Raw genomic sequence first — 17279 nt, 5'->3', positions numbered from 1 at the left:
AGCCAAAGGCAGTGTCGCTATTCCACGGAGGGGGTGAGATTATTACTGAGGAAATTGCAGGCCTGCTCCTGTCGTTTTACTATTGGTGTAAAAATAGACTTTAGTTTATTAGCATAAATGATTCCCCCCCTTTCCTCCCAGCTGAGTACACTCTGCTCCTTCTTGCATCCCCAGTGACTCCCCACAGTCAGCACCAGTCATGTTGTGCTGAGTTCCTGTTTGTGTGTTCACAGAAGTTTGGAAAAATATTAACTACCTGGGCAGTTCTTTTGGTGCTGACCCATGTCCCTGTGCAGGAACAGCTGTTTAGAGCCACTTCTCACTGTGAAAAACTAGGAAAAGCTGAGCTGCATGTTGCACCCCCAGCAATGGGGGCACTGGTGGTCCCAAATCTCCCAACACTGCAGTTCCACGCACTTGATGATTTTAAAGTGTTGCTATTTTATCATCTGTGTGGTCACCAAATGCTCTTACCAGCAGACCTAGAACATTTGCAATGGCTCTGTGCCACTTTACACTGTCGGAAGGTCAGTCTTGTGAAACCTGGAAAAAAACCCTGTTGCTGGAGGCCTCTGGGTGACAGAGTCAGTTTTTCAGGGTCTCAGCTCTTAGTTACTTCTCTGAGAGCCCTGTACAAAAATATTTCAGCAGAAATTCATCCAAGACAAGTTCCACCGAAAATGAGGAGCACTGTGTCTGTTAGTGTGAGGTTAAGTTAAAAAAACCCACCAAACTTTACAAATAAGGGATATATATATATATATATATGTAGAGGTATGGGAGAGAAGAATGTTTTAGTCCCTGTTAGAAATACATCAGTGTTTTGTACTGAGACTGGAAGTTTTGTGGCTCATAAAAAATTCATAAGCCTTGTTGAGGAAAACAGAAAGGCAATTCAGGTGTCTTTTTTTTGAGCACTGTCATACTTGCAAGAATTTAAGCCAGTCTGGATTGATGTTTCTTGTTAAATGCCAACTCTCCATTATCATCCTCTCTGGATCATAGTTCAGCGACTCAAAAAGAATGAATGACAAGATGGCCTGGCTTTGTGGAGGAGAAGAGAGGAGAATTCAGGGTATTTTGCATTTTCTTTTTGGGTTTACAGTCTCCTCTTCAGGGTCCTTTTCACTTCTGCAAACACAAAACTCAAGGTGAAAAGTAATTGGACAAGCTAACAAATGAGTTGGGGCTTGCTGCATTCCCCACTGTGTTTCTCTTGCCACCAAGAGCAGCCTCTTTGACATGGCCTTTCATGTACCAGCTAACAAAGAATGGAAATCTGCCACAGATATGAGAAAAGAGAGGCTTTAAACAGGACAGGCACTAAACCAGTATGATTTATAGGGGCTGAGGATAGTGCTTTACATTTCATCAGTCTTCCAGGGGCTCCATGATCCCAGCTGCATCTTTTGGAGATATTTGGTGCAAACTGTTGCTCACCAGACCACAGAGTTTTACTGCAGGCAGAAGCAGAACCCTCATTGTGTGCACCCTGCTCTCCAAGGGCTTGGGGTGTAAGTGAGGCATTTCTGAGTGGGCATTCCTTGCTCTTACCCAGGGGTGATGGAGACACTGATGGAGACACTGAGCCAGGGGAGCTGCAGAGACACAGGCACAGCTCCGAGCAAAGCCTGCAGCAGGATGAGGCTCAGCTTTCCCTGTGTCCTCCTCTGCCTTGTGTCATCCCCCTGCACTGGATGATACATGATGGCCGTGGCTGGAAGTTTGTCAGAAGGGAGGAAGCCACTTGCTGGATCTGGGAAGGGGCTACTGTGTTTCCTAAGGCTGAGTGTGTGGGAATGACATCCCTTCCTGCACTAAAACACTGGTGATACTATCCCAGCACCCTTGTCATTGCAATGTATCGGGGTGCCAGGGCTTGATTAAAATGTTACTTCTAATTTCCTCATTAGTATTTTCAGTGCTGTCACGGTGGTGGGTTGTGGGCACAGCCCTGGCGGGGTGACACCGGCCCTGGCTGCTCTGCTCCCTGAGGAGCCATACACTGGGATGTGCTCAGCATCTGGGATATCTTTTGCTCCTTGCTCTGACATTTCAGGGACTTGCAAAGTGTTTGTGTGGTTCCTTCTGCAAGGTCGAGCCAGGCAAATGGCAGCTTTCTGAGAACTTTGCCAGCTGTTTCTCTTACCCTTCTCTCACCTGCTGCTGTAAATTAAGAGGCAAAAATCACCCAGACTCCTGTTAGCTTCTCCTGCTGAAGGCTTGCAGGAAGGAAGAATTATTTCCTTTGGATGCCAGGACAGGGAGCCTGTGGCTCCTGCACATTTGACCAGGCAGGTATTATCAAGTAAATGTGCCTTGGGATTTAAGCTACACACATTGTTACCATAAATAGTTCTCTGTGGTAATATACATCATCTTTATTCTTTCCATGCCAGCTGAGTAACTGGTAAATGACAGGTCCTGCTTTTCAATTCCACCATGTTGCCAGGGGCTGTCACACTTTTAATTTTTGCAATAGCTGCGAGCAAAGCAGTAATTGTGTTTCCCACTTCCCACAGCTGCAGCGCTGGCTTTGTGTTCCCTCGTCTTAATTCCTCTGCTGTTTGATGTTTCCTGAAGTTCCCCACAACACTGCTGTTAAAGTTATCTAATGGCTGATCAACCCCCCCCTAAGAAATACACTGTGAGTGTCACGGGGCAGGAGGGGTGCGCTCAGATCTGCTGGGTGTGATGCTGATCACTGAAGACACCTGGGCAGGGTGAAGGGCAACGTGTCTGTGCTCTGTGCCCCTGCCCAGACTGGCAGGATTTGGGAGCTGAAGTGTGCAATATGTGACACATTGAGTGCGCTGGTTTCTGCTGAGAGATGGGACAGCTTTTGAAGGGCTGCTCCGTTAAATCTGTGGGTGTTTCTGTAGGTCCAGAATGACTTAAGTGGAAGTAATTTTGGGGATGTGATTTTGCACTTGCTTCAGTGCGTTTGAAAGGTCTGCTCAGGACTATTAAAGACCCTCCGGCCTTCGAGCAGCAGCTTGGGGAAGTTTGGCTTCCCAACTGTTTGGGGCTTTGGGCTGGATTTTTTGGTGTCTTGTAAAGGGTAGGTGTAGGTGATGCTTTTGCTGCAGGTTGAGTGCTCATCATGGCCTTCGCTGTGGATTCTCCAGTGGCTGGAAATGTTTAATCCAGGTGTTCTGCTCCTGTTTTCTTCTCTAACTGGCTGCACTCAGTACCTCAGAGGTCTCCAACCCTCAGTGCTCTGTGGGTGAGGCTACTCAGGGAGATAAAATGCTGTCACTCACAGGAATGTGCTGTTCACTGTGTTCTTCACCAAAGTGGGCTCACAGTGCCTGGACTTACAGTTTCAAGGTGTGAAAGAGAAAGGCTTATGTGCTTCTGAAGTTTGCCTGAGTTCCCTGTGAGTCCAGCCCAGCCCAGGCAGGTGACACCTTTGAAGAACACACCAGACTGGCAAACAAGTGGGACTGATTATCCCCCTGTAAAACTGATAGTGCTAGTTACAGCAGATGAAGGTTGTTTGCTGAAGGTCATGCAGACCCGCTGTAAAGCATTGCTGAGAGATCACACATGACAAGAACAGGGAGCAATTGCAGTCTTGTGGCTTAATAAATGATCACTGGGAAGCTGGGATGAGGTTAGGGACACTGCACTCATGGAAGGTCCCCAGGGATGCAGGAAGGGTTCTCTCATTTGTACAGACAGTGTTTTGGACATGAACTTTTATTTTCCCCTGCTCCAGCATCTACCCTCCCTGGGCTGTCCCCATATCTGGGCAGCAGAGCAGAATGTGTCCTACCCTCAGCCCTTTCCAGTTCATAATCTGCTGTCATGCTCCAAACCATCCTTACTGATGGGTGAACCTGGTACCAGAGCAAATGGACTGAAGTGAGAGGGTCATAGATCCATATTTCCCTTTCCCAAGCTGGATGCTGCAAGAGTGGACGTACATGAGCAGGCTGTTTCACTTCTCGTAGCAGGGGCTTCTCTCCCTGTTTGCTGCCCTGGGTTGGAACAGGAGAGGGACCTTAGAAGGAATCCTGTGGGCTTTAAATGCTCTGCTCTGTGGCACAACATCCTATAGTTCTAGGGCTGATGTGAAAGCCCTCTTCCAATGTGAGAAAGTAATTGAAACCACATTTTCTTAGCTGAGTAATTAGATTGATTCTGGAGAAATGTGGACATGTGGAAAATTGAAAAATGGAAGAGTTGCATGCCCTTGGGCTGCAGATGAATGTGTTGGTGCCTTTCTGAGGAACACTGGCTCGATCTATTGAATTACAGGACATGCTGAGACCAGCTCAAGCATGATACAAGTCCACACCCTGACCAGGGGAAACTCAGACAGAAAGGGGGCCCTTTCTCACTGTGCTGATCTGAAATATCCATCTCCTTCCCCAAAACTTCTCATTGGATTTTGTAGTGCTCTGTGCAGCAGAAGGGTGTGTGTATGTGAATCCAGTTACAGGATTAGGGGACAAAAACTCTCCACATAATTATACACAGAGAAATTTTAATTGAGTGGTGCAATTGATGGGACCAGCTCACAGATCACACAGTTACAGGGATGCTGTTGAGACTGTGCTTGTGTGTATTTCATTTTGGAGTGTTTTGACCTCAGACATCTAGTGGAAAGTATTTCTGTGGGCTTCATTCCCCAGATTAAACCAGTCATACCTACTGTTTTCTATTTGTGCACATTTTAACAGCTGAGAACTTGTTTGTATGTTGTCAGCCATGCTGAGGGACTATTTGGGTTTCTGGGTCTCGTTCCTGTGCTCAGCTGTGCTGTGGTTTGCAGGGTTTGGAAAGAACTCTGACCCTATTTCTGGCTGAGATTATTTAAGCAAAGGTAAATATTCTTTCACATGGCTCTATGGAAAGGTAGGTCCCCACAGGCAAACTCCTAAGAGATGCTTGTACGTTTAAAATACCTGTTTGCAGTACTCTGTGTGTGGGCTGTTCATAGTGGCAGGCAGGAAGGCAAACAGGTACATTGGGCTCTGAAATACCATTGCTGTGTGATGAGTAGAACCATGTAAGATGAGATACTAAAAGCTGCCTGTGTTCCCCTTCCTCATTTCCAACATTATTTTTGAAGCATTTTGATTCAAGGTTTTTGAGTAAAACAGAATCTTTTCCTCACATCTCATGGCTTGGACTTCTGGACTGCTCTTTCCTACTTGGTTTGCTTTCTCTGGTTCTGATGCCTCAGCCTGATCTAACTTCAGAGTTGGCTTTGCTTTGAGCAGGAGGTTGGTCCTGAGTCCATCAAAGTCTCTCATATATATATTATTCTGTGATTCTGATTTTTACTGGTCCTCCACGTTTCACTTCCTCAGATTTCAATGCTTCCTTTCAGTGTGCATGGTCTTTGCTAAACCATTTCCCTCTTTCATAATTTTACACTTTCCTGAACCTCCTTTTTGCATAAATGCAAGGCCAAACTGATTCTTTTGAGCTCTAGCTAATCCATCATCCTAAACTGTTTCTACCTACATGGACTACTATTAAGATTTAATTAAAACTGTTCTGCTGAAGCTTTGGTCCTGGTCAGCAGTATCGGAATTGCATTAAATGGGGGCATTAAAAATGCAACAGCATTCATGATATCAGCCTTGTAATATGAACCACTGCTTTGTGTGTGTGGTTTACTATCACCATAAATCAGGAAGCTCCTATGTTGAGATCATGTGTTCACCTGATTTGTTTTTGCTGTTTGCCTTCTCTGATGACATCTGAAAGTCCTGGGGGCAGGAGCTGTCACCGAGCACACAGCCTTGGCCTCAGGCATGCTGCCATCTCCGTGTGGATCATCTTTCCCTGGTTTTCCATTTTCTTCCTGAAGTCACCCTAAAAGCTGTCAGCAGCACCTCAGGAGCACTGATAATGCAGAGTTTTACCTGCTTTGTGACAAATATACCCTTCTGTCAGAAGATACCAACCTCAAGGACCCTTTTCCACTCTTTCCCCAGGTCCCATTAGCAGTATTTTAGTGAACCGCTATGGCAGCCGCCCCGTGGTCATGTTTGGGGGCCTTTTGTGTGGTGTTGGGATGATCTCAGCTGCCTTCTGCACCAGCATCCTGCAGCTCTACATCTGCGTGGGCTTCATTACAGGTAAGAACAGAGCACCTCCTTCCCCTCCACGGTTGAGGTTCACATCTGATGGCTTGGGACATCCACACTTGGGCAATGTGAGGATCAACACAAACACAATGGGAAAGTGGTGACACGAAAAGCTGGTGGGACAAGGGCCCTCCTTATTAACTGCTCCAGATGAACTTTAGCAAAGAGCACGTCCCTGCTCAGCGCTGTGTTCCCGGCTGAGCATCGCGTGTGGGATCTCAGCAGGGCTGTGCTCTTGGCAGCTGCGTGCTCTGGGCTGGGGGGGACAGTGGAGATGGCCATCAGTGCCCTCAGCAACCACTGAAGCAAATTCAGGTTGACTGTGCTCTGCCCTGGGCAAGGCAAGTCTTTCTGGATGCAAGTGTGACTACAAGAGAGCACCAGTGTTCCCATATTACTGTGTGTTATCTTCCCTCTGTGAGATACATAAAATGAGATTTCAGGAGTTTGCTTTAGTTCACTTGCCCTTTGCCAGCTTGTGAGGTGAGGAGGTCCTTTATCTGAAAATAATAACCTGGGAATTGATTGGAAATAAGCAATAGTCTCCCTATTGTGAACAAACACCAACTGTATTTCCTTATTGAAGCTTCAATTTGAATTGTCTGTATTCTATGTACATATTGGAAACAGGAGAAGGCATAGGCTCAGTCCAGCACTTTAAAGCCTGCAGGTGCCAGGTTATGGCTTTAAAAGGTAGATGCATAAGAGTTCTCTACCTGAGTGAGTATAGATGCTTAATTATAAATATTTTTGTTTATTATTTTGGATAAGGTACAGACAATGTTTCTTCCAGGGCAGCTAGGACATCTGCTTGAAAACATGACACAGTGAGTTCAAAATTGGCTTTTGAGGTTGCAAGGTGTATGTTTTAATGAATGTTCCCCATCTCTCCACAGATGCATTGTGTTGCTGCTTTCTGAATGTGAAAAGTGTGAGCTCAACATTTAAAATCAATAAAACCAGCCACTAACAAAGTAAATTGGGACAGAAAGATTGTCATCCTGCTCTTCTACACCAATATTGCTTTAGTAAATCTGTAGAGTAGTGAATAAATCCCCATATAGGATTCCTTCTCTTAAACCTTGCTCTTTCTATGGAGTGTCACTGTAATTAGATGAAACTGTGTTATTACTGGATGAATAAATCTTGCAGATTCCTTGAAAGAAATTCCAGAAACAAAGCAATGGGAAATAAAAATAACCAATATCTCCCACTATTTATTGATGCATGAGCTTGCATCCTTCCCTGCTGAACAAGTGTTCTATAGGAAGTGCATGTGGTGACAGGACAAGGGGCAATGACATCAAGCTGACAGAGGGTAGGTTTAGATTAGGTATTAGGAAGAAATTCTTCCCTCTGAGGGTGGTGAGGCCCTGGCACAGGTTGCTCAGAGAAGCTGTGGCTGCCCCATCCCTGGAAGTGTTCAAGGCCGTGTTGGATGGAGCTCTGAGCATCCTGGGAGATGTCCCTGCCCACGGCAGGGGGTGGAACTGGAAAATATTTAAGGTTCCTTCCAACCCAAACCATTCTATGATTCTGAGTTGACTGACACTGGATTAGCACACAGAAACCATAAAACCTTTGCTAAAAATATATGCATTTTGGTAAGCAGAAGGGCTTAGGCAAGAAACAGGGCTGTAGGAAGACACCAGCTTCTATGTTCAAAGGTCCTTGTCTAAAAACATGGCAGGACGTGTTTTGTGCCTAACCCAAATGGATTGATAAAGACCTTGATTTTTTTTGGTCCCTGAATATGTTTGTAAATCTGGTCTGCTGCCCACCTCAGAAAGCTGATAGTCTGCTCTGTGCTCAGTGCACATGTGTGCAGCCTCAAGGTACGGGGCAAACCACCCCCACATCTCCTTGTCTTTAGTGCTGTGTTGTTTCCTCAGAGCAAAGCACATTTTTTGTTGTGTACCCCTTTTCCTCCTGCTTGCTGAACGAGGGCAGCCGTATGGATGAGTTCTTGGCTAATAACCCATCATTTCCAGGCATGGTGTGTGTGCTGGAGAAGGAATATTAATTTGAGAGAGAAGGGAAGATGCTTGTACTCCTGCTAACATGCTTGATACCTCTAATTATGCTTGAAGTGCTTTTGCTGGTCAGGCCTTACATGGAAGCATTCAAGGGCAATTAGGGAGCTGCCTGCTCATCATGCAGCTGTGACAGCGTTACTGGACGAGGAGAGAGACTTTTGTGAAGGGGATTTGCAGTAACTGCAAAGCAACCTGTAAACATCACCCTCTTTTTAGCCTCCTTCCTGCTAGCCTGGAAAGGAAACAGAGAGATGTGAAAGTCTCTGTTCATGTAATTCGCAGGGATGGAGACACAAACGAGGTAGCTGGTGCTGGGAGGTCTCTGCTACAGCCCCGTGCCTGTGGTATGTTAATGGAAATCTCTTCAGAGGAGCAGAGCAGGAAGTATCTGCTTGTGGTGGAGAGATTAGACACGGCAATCTCAGCTGCTTTCATGACTATGTCTGTGCCATTTGCATGCAGAGCAGGAACCAGGCTCTGCTGTCAGAGGCAGCCCTGTCCTTGATGGCACCAAGCTCTGGGCTGCACCAGGCTCTTTGCACGTGCTGCAAACCCCGCAGTCTCTTCCCATTTGTTTCCCTACAGCGCTTAGAAAAAGAAATGGGGTTTGCAAGCTGTCAGCCTGGACAGCTGCCAGCCTGGATGCATTAAATAGGTGTTTTCAGCGTGCAGCCTCTTCTTAAGTCTGAGGTAGAAGAAGCAGATTTCAAAGCTAAATGCAAGGCAGTAACAACTGGTCAGAGTTTAACTCAACCTGTACCAATTAGACTGCCGGGAAATAAAATGGGATCTTGGATGAAGCCTGTTGGCTGATGAGAGTAGAGTCTTTGCCACAGCTGAAAACATTGAACATTGAAATACCTGGTCAGATCTCCCCTTGCTGATAAAGTAAGAACATGATCAATAGCTACACAGCTGACTCCTGTAGCAGCACTTACTTCCTTCTAATATGAGGGATATGTATTTAATCCAGGGAAGGACATTCTATCTGGCACAGGCTTGCTTCTGCCCATGCAAGTCCACTGACAGGCCTCTCTGTCATATCCCTGGGGAGAAAATGTGGTTATTGAGTAACAATTTCAGCTATGGAAAAGCTGCTGTAGTTTCTGAAAACTGCAATAAAATGGATGTAAATATTTCCAACTAAAGTAAGCCAAAAGCTTAAAGTAAATTGAAATTCCAGTTATTAAATTTGGAACTCTGCAAATTTAGTTAATGGGAAGAGCATGAGGTAATATTAAATTGGATTTGTCTGACTGGCAAATTAATGTTCACATAATAAAAAATTTTAGTTGATTATTGTTTAAGTGGGTAGCTGGCATCCAGTCTGGATTTCCTTCTCTGGAAGACATGTGGTAGGTCCCTACCAAAAATGATTGTGTGGAAATGATGGTTCAATTTCTGCCCTTAATGACCAGCCTGAGAAATGGGGAGTTAAGGCAAATTCTCATCCACTGTACTGCATTTTCTCAGGTGAAAGAAGATGCATTCCTATATCTGAGCACCATCAAGGGTGTTCTCTAACAGAGGTGGTGTTTACCCTCTGTGGTTCTCAGGTCAGCCTGAATTTGGCCCCGTATGTGTCATGAGCAGCTTGTACTTCCCAAAGACGTGCCCTACCAAATATATGGACTATCTAGCAAAGTTCATGCTGAGAATGTGTTTCATATCAAGATTAATTTTAATATGTTGCCATTTGGATTTATTTTTAATGTTGTAAACATCAAAGTAATTAAAAAAAAAAGAATCTTAGACTTGGCAAAAATCATAATTTTGTAAACCCATTCTAACTAAAGCCATCCAACATCAGCTGAATTCTGCTGCATCAGTTGGATTCTACTCTATCAGCGCCTAATGATAGTGTTCCTTAATTAATTTTGAGGACCTTGACCTTTCTAAATTCTCTTCTGTAAAGCAATATGCCTAATTATGTACTGCACAGTTAAACAAACTAATTATATAGACTAATGAACAAGAAAAAATCCTCATGACCCTATTTTCAGGATTCATGTTCTCTGATATAATCACTCCAAGGATTATATTTCTGCTTTGGTCTAATGTGGCTCATTGTTTCCTGGATGATAGAGTGGAAAATATGATTTTTAAATGTAATTTTGATGGAGATTATGAAGAATTAAATTTTTAAGAAAATACTGCACATCACAGAAATTTTTGGAAATATTATTGGTGTTAAATTATTGATTATTGATACTGGGCATCAGGAAGCATTTTTTCAGTGAAAGTGTGATTAAGCATTGGAAGGGGCTGCCCAGGGAGGTGGTGGATTCACCATCCTTGGGAGCGTTCAATAAAAAACTGGACATGGCACTTAGTGCTCTGATCTAGTTGATAAGGTGATGATTGGTCAAAGGTTGGACTCAATGGTCTTGAACTTTTTTTCCAACCTGAACGATTCCATGTTTCTCTTATTCTGTATGGTAGTGCTCTCAAACAGTACCACAGAAAATTAAGACTGTCCCAGCATTTGGTATCTCTGCCTGTGCAAGAGAAGCTCTCTAACTGAATTAGCAATGCAGATTTATAATAGCATTTATATACCTAAGTGCAATAAAAATAAATTTTAATTAAAAGAAACACTCTAGGGTCCTGTGTAATTAGCATCCTCAGTAGCTCTTTTGCTGTGTACTTTCAAACCTCTTAATCTCTTGCATTACACCTACATTGCTCACACCACCAAATTAGTCATGGCTGAGAGGGGTGATGTTATTTTCTATGCAGGACTCTCTGCCTGGCAGCAGTGTTGGGTGCCCGTGGCCCATGGAAGGGAGGGCCAGTGCCAGAAGGATATGCTTTGGTGGTTGGCACTGTCCAAGCCAGAAAAACCTTCCTCAAACTGGGAGTTGTCATTTTTTAAAAATAAATCCATGCTCTCCCCCAGCAAGGCTACTGTGCCCAGACAGAACCCATCAGCATTCATTGAAGGAACAGTTTCAGTTTTTCCTGAATCAAACTCTTTGTCCCAGTTTTGCCACCCAAGAGATTTGCAGTTCAAAAGCAGGGGGACAGTCTGACTGAGAGGGTCTTTCTGGAGTTCGGTTACCCAAATTTGGCAGCTAGAAGCTCAGGGACACCTTGAGCAAAGTTTGCATGTTGATTATCATGCTGAAGAGCCACCAGCGGTCCCACTGTCCATGAATTTCCTTAAACAATGACCTGAGGTGAAATGGGTCTTAAATTTTCTTTTTTTTTAATCTTAACTGTTTTCCAGGACTTGGCCTTGCTCTCAACCTCCAGCCATCAGTGATAATCATAGGGAAATACTTTCTGAAGAGGAGACCCATCGCAAATGGCCTTGCTATGGCAGGGAGCCCTGTGATGCTTTGCACCCTGGCACCTCTCAACCAATTCCTTTTTGAAAATTTTGGCTGGAGGGGCAGCTTTTTAATTCTTGGGGCAATTTTATTAAACTGCTGTGTGGCAGGAGCTCTCTTCAGACCCGTCGGGGCAGCCATGGCATCAGCCAAAACCCAGGATGCTCTGACAGGAAAGATCACTGAAGATGCCATGGAAATGAGTAGTCCCAAAAATGTCCCCATGGAGAATAAAACAGAAGAAGGAGGAAAGGACTGTTGTGAAAAAATCAATCAGTACCTCGATTTTTCCCTCTTTAAACACAGAGGGTTCTTGATTTACCTGATCGGAAACGTGCTCATGTTCCTGGGTTTCTTTGCCCCCATTGTTTTTCTGGCACCCTATGCAAAGCACACTGGCATTGATGAATATTCAGCTGCTTTCCTCCTCTCAATCCTTGCCATCGTGGATATGGTTGCTCGACCCACCACCGGCATCATTGCAAACAGCAAATGGGTGAGGCCGCGCATTCAGTACTTCTTCAGCTTTGCCATTGCTTTCAACGGCGCTTGTCACCTCCTGTGCCCTCTGGCTTCCAGCTACACGGGGCTCGTGGTCTACTCCAGTTTTTTCGGCCTTGCCTTTGGCATGGTCTGTGCCATGCTCTTTGAAACACTGATGGACCTGGTGGGAGCTGCCCGGTTCACAAGCGCCGTCGGCCTGGTCACGATCGCGGAGTGCTGCACCATCCTGCTGGGACCACCCATTGGAGGTGAGTGCATTTTCCTCCTCTGCTTCCGCTGGCTTGTGGCTTATATTTAGCCTCTTGCAAGCACAGTTTGTAGGAAATTATTCTAAATGTGTTTTCTCTGCTTCCCAGCCACTAGTAACTGGACAGGGAAGGAGGTCCTTGATATCTCCTCCAGCATTTCCTTCCTCCTTTCTGTGTAGTCTTCCAGCTGAAGTCAGTTTTGGAGAGTGATCTTTTAATCCCTGATCCCTTCAAACACTTGAACTGAACTTGCAGAGCAGGACTTCCTACCACACCAGGAATGTTGCACTTCAGATAGTTCCTCCTGGAGATTGCTCCTGTTGCAAAAGGATGGAGTCCACCACAATTTAAAACACACTGGTTGTACGAAATCCTTTCATTGAGTCAAACTTAAGCCTTTCTCTTTGTCTCTAAGGCTCTGAGCACTTCACTTACAAAATTGAGTTATCTTAGTGCAGCTGATAGATTTAAGGCTGTTCCAAAAATAATTAAAAAATTTATTTTGGATGGTTTGAAATATCAGAAGAAAGAGACCCTCAGAGGTTCATGTGGACAATATTGAACCTTTAAGAGGACTTACAGTCATAAAAAGGTAAGTGGGAGCAGTGATCTCCTGTGATTTAATATCCTTAATATTCCCTCTATAACATGTGCTCTTTCCACAAAAAACACACCATATCTGAAAGACACCGTATTTGAATCTGGCATTTGGCTCAGGTACTATCAAATTTGAGTTGAACATGAATTAAATGACTTTATAGGTGACATTCTCTCAGTGTATAGATACCGTCCTACCTATTTGCCCTGTCCTGCAATTTGCATTTCACCTGCATGCAATGTTGAATAACTGGTTTGGAAACTGGTCACCTTTAAGCATGCAAAAATGTTTAATTAGGTTGTGTGTGCTGTCTTTATTTAGATGTATAAGGTGCACAGAAAGTAGGCAGTTTAAACCCATTTCCTGGATTCAACACTGAAATCTGGCTAATACTCCATATGACACATCTTGCAGAGCCATTTAATTCTTCATATTACCATGTAGCTCATACAGTGTGACAGAAGCAGCTGTATCCTCTTGCTGTCTTAGAGATTCATTATTTAATTAATGACAAACAAAAGAAAATACAATTTTAAAATGACTATTTTCTGAATTATATCATTTTCTGTGTGGAAGATTAAGTTAATGACCAGAAGACTCCTAATGAGGCTAAAACAGTTCTAGGTAATAATCAGTAATATTAGTTTTGTAGGGTTTTTCCCACCATTTTAATAAGCAGCAAATTTATTGGTTCTTTGGCATTTTAATAACCTACTACAGGGTTCTGCTTTAATGAACTAAGTAAATTGTTCCCAGTGTGTTTTATGACTTTATCTTATTCTCAAAGGAAAAGAGGCAAGACTAACCTACTGTTGAATTTTCCAATACTCTACTCATTAAAACTCTCATTGAAATGTATTTAGGAGACCTCTAGGTCATCCTGATGAGCAGAAAAGGAAAAATTGTTGCAATTAACACTTGGTTGATGTTTCGCCAGTAATGTGAATTGTGCAGTTACAACACAGTGCATTGAAAATGGTGTACCAAGGCAGCCAGGGGTGATCCAGGAAAAACCATTGACCAAAACCAGTGAAAAATTATTATTTTTTGTGATCAAGAAATCTATTTGGTGACCATAAAATCCCTTGTTAGTGTAATGCAGTGGGATAAATAATCATCAGCTTTTCAACATTAGGGGTCAATCGGGAAGTAATTAAAGGTCCCTCTCTTTAAGGAGGAGAACATATTCCAAAAAGTCAGAGAGCTAATGGATGATGGGCAGTTTCAAGCAGGACTATCTGTACTATCAAGGCCAGGTTAGGAGTGGGTCTTACTTTAATTAGGATTTGGGATGTTAAGAATGGTCCGTGTTGCACCAGTAAATGGGAATTAATGCTCAGGATCGTAATCCCAATAAGATTTGCATTACATTTTGACATAATGGAGAACAGTGACATTTCAATTAAGCCATCTCCCTTCAATTACTCTGCAGCTCCGTAGCAGAGGCATTAACCTTTGAGAGGAACCTGTCACATTTGTCTTGGCATTGAAATTATCTGACATTGACAGCATCATCTTTGCTTTCCCTGGAACTAATGTTTCCCAGTTCCACTCTGTGCCCTTTCATCTTCAGATCATGAGTATAAATGCAGAAAGGGCAGCTGTGACCAAAAGCTGAGTCCCCTCTAATGCTGGTGAACAACCTGTGGTGGAATAAATCTGAGGGTCTTTGTCAGGAGTCTGAGACGAGATCCAGTGGGCAGGTGCCTCCTCAGGAAGGTCTTCTCAAAAGCTGCCAGTTTTATTGGCAGCCTGAGAACTGCCAAGTCAAATGGACATCCTTGTAGCTGATCATTGGAGTCAGTGGAAAGGCTGCCTGCAGGCTCTGAGATCAGAGGAATAGTTTCTCCATAAACTAGGATAAAAATAGGTGTGCTGGAAAAGTCCACTCTTTACAGTGTAGGTTCTGTCCTCTTCTACTTTATGCAAATTATGGGTAGCATTACCTGTACAAATGTCAACTACCCACAGGCTGTATAGTGGAACATGTTTGAAGCATTTGCAGGTTCAGGATGTCTGTGGAAGAGATCAGAAGTCCAAAAAATGTCTTATCCTATTCTAAAGCCACAGGGGTGTTCCTTTATATTTAGGGTCTGAAAACAAAATAATCTTGCCTTCATCTCTAAGTTTCTTTTTCTTTTTTTTATTTTTTTGATGTATATTTTACAGGAACTCTTATTGATACCTTTGGGGACTATAAATATATGTTCATTAAATGTGGAGCTGTGATGGTCCTGGCAGGAACTTTCCTGTTCATCATGAATTATTATAATTACTGTATGCTTGCCAAGGAGGAGAAGGAAAAAAAGACAAAAGAAGAGGATCCTAAATCTGTAAGGACAGAAAATGAAGGCAGAAATAACTGGAACAAAGATACCACACAGGTTGGACCTGAGCTGGAACCCTTGAGAGAGGAACAAGAAGGAGTAAAGAAGGAAATAAATGGCACAAATGAAGTTTAAACCTGTTCTCATAGGCTGAACAAGAAATGACTTCTGGGTTTATTAAGTGAGCACCTGCTGTGAAATCCCAATAGGTTTTTAAATTTTGCTCTTTGCCACGTGCATTGTCTTCATTGTTGTTGTAGGAGAAAACTAGAACAGAATCAAGTCTTGATTCTCATAAAGTGCTGGGACACTGTGCAGTATCCATTTGCATACCAAAGGTCCTGCAATATTATTTTCCTTTAGATGTTTTCCATTTCCCAGAGGGGCTGAGTTGGGGTATAACTGACACCCTGCTGTTATTCCCTGTACTACAGCTGCACTCAGGGAAAAGACCAGAAAGGTGATGTTATGCAGGAGTCCAGGACAAGTCCATACTACAGGAGTCCTTCTTCAAGTACTTTGTCTGTGTGGGGCAGAAATTTAGTTTTAAAGGGTTTAAACTTTGATCTGCTTTCAAACAGTGCAAATTGAAATTTACCCTGGGAGGCTACAAAGTCCTTATTATCCAATTTCTGAGTGCCTTACCATTTTTAGCATGCTTTTTCTTTACAACACCCTGGTGAGGCAATAAGTGCTGCTACTATTAATTAATTGTACAAATGAAAGACTGGAGCACAGAGGAGCTATGGGCATCATTGCATCAGTGAATAAAGCTTAGACATGCCAGAGCTGAAATGGGGATCCACTGCCCTGAGCTGGATGCCTAAAAGCCCTGCTGAGCACAGGTATCCTGTGCTAGAAAATAGGGAATACCATGGATAGTTGTGCATTAAACCACAACCTTCTCTGCAGTGCAGTCTGCTCACTGTGTGCCTCATGCTACTCAGGATTAGTGATTTTAAACACTGTCTCAGAGCTGCGACCTTGTGCCATGTTTTTTTAACCTGGTTAAGTTGCATCCATCCTGGAGGGAATACAAACACAGCTGCCTCCCCCTTGTTTGGGCCGGGATAGGCACCTCCCTCGTGCTTGCACTGCAATACCTGCTGGCCTCATGCCATCCTCTGGAATTAAATAAATTTCCCCAGGTCAGTGATGCAGAGGTGGAGCTGAGGCCACGCAGGAGACTGTCATCCTGTGGTGATAATTTTGAGGTGGGAAGATCAGGACTCTGACTGGTGTGTTTTATACTAAGCAGCTGTTACCCAGGAGCCATGGGTGCTGAGCATGGCATCATGCTGCTGAGTGCATCAGACTTTTGTGGATTTAACTCCAAGTGACTAGATAAAAAATAGGACTTTTCAGGCAGGTCACTCAAATCTGAAGTCAACACCAGTCCAAAGGCTAGCTCTCCTTTTAATTTACTTCAGAGGTGCCCATATGTGATCAGATAGTACTTTTTTCATGACTTCGTCACTGAAAAGCTCTATTTAATTATCACTTGTGTACACACTGTGAAGAAAGCCATGCAAAAATACTTTCATAAATACACTGTACTCTTGAAATATATCCTCTTGTACAAAACCTTTTCTGTGAAATCTTTTATTTCGCTGAAGAATAGTGGTCTTTGGCCGTTGTCTTCAGTAGGACTTAAATTTTATCCTTATGTTATATCTTGTATTTTCTCTGAAAAAACCCCAAAGTCTATATGATATATTCAGGCCTTTGGTGCTGTGTTTTTAATACCCTTTATTTCTGTCAAATCTACCTGTCATATTTCAGTAAAAAAGACATTGAAAGAGGTGAACATTTTCCAATATGCCTTCTGGAAGCTTTCATATACTTAATAAAACTATTTTTAAAAATTAAACGGATTTACATTTGCCCACGTGTGTAATGCTGCCTTGAGATTCAGTAAGGAGTTTATCCTCAGAGGATTTCTAGTCCTGGCTCCCTGTACATGGTCGTACAACTCTTGGTCATAGCCTCTTACTCCAGGACCACCACTGGGAGCTCCTTGCCACAGGGTTCCTCTGACATCCTCAGTGATCTGGGCCAGCCTGACTCTCACCTCCAGTTGTAGGGGCCCATGAGTCTGAAAAGAGTGGAGAATGACCTGGCAAGAAG

At 43.6% G+C, this 17279-nt stretch overlaps 1 protein-coding gene across 9 annotated transcripts in view; it reads left to right on the top strand.

Moving 5' to 3' along the window:
• LOC127471650 (monocarboxylate transporter 2-like) overlaps positions 1-17026 on the top strand; it is a 38105-nt gene extending 21079 nt beyond the window's left edge. For all 9 annotated transcript variants that reach the window (XM_051788807.1, XM_051788809.1, XM_051788810.1 and 6 more), the window contains 3 exons: positions 5955-6098; positions 11373-12227; positions 14995-17026. In XM_051788807.1, the coding sequence (XP_051644767.1) occupies positions 5955-6098; positions 11373-12227; positions 14995-15287 (1292 nt within the window). In that variant the 3' untranslated portion in view covers positions 15288-17026. The remainder of the gene's footprint in view (positions 1-5954; positions 6099-11372; positions 12228-14994) is intronic.
• The last annotated feature ends 253 nt before the right edge of the window (positions 17027-17279 follow it).

Source organism: Manacus candei, unplaced genomic scaffold (genome assembly GCF_025592945.1).
Source record: "Manacus candei isolate 608988 ecotype Guabito, Panama unplaced genomic scaffold, ASM2559294v1 h1tg000025l, whole genome shotgun sequence".
Classification (NCBI taxonomy): Eukaryota; Metazoa; Chordata; class Aves; order Passeriformes; family Pipridae; genus Manacus; species Manacus candei.
The sequence above is the reverse complement of the archived record's forward strand: the minus strand, read 5'-3'. Positions and strand labels throughout refer to the sequence as shown.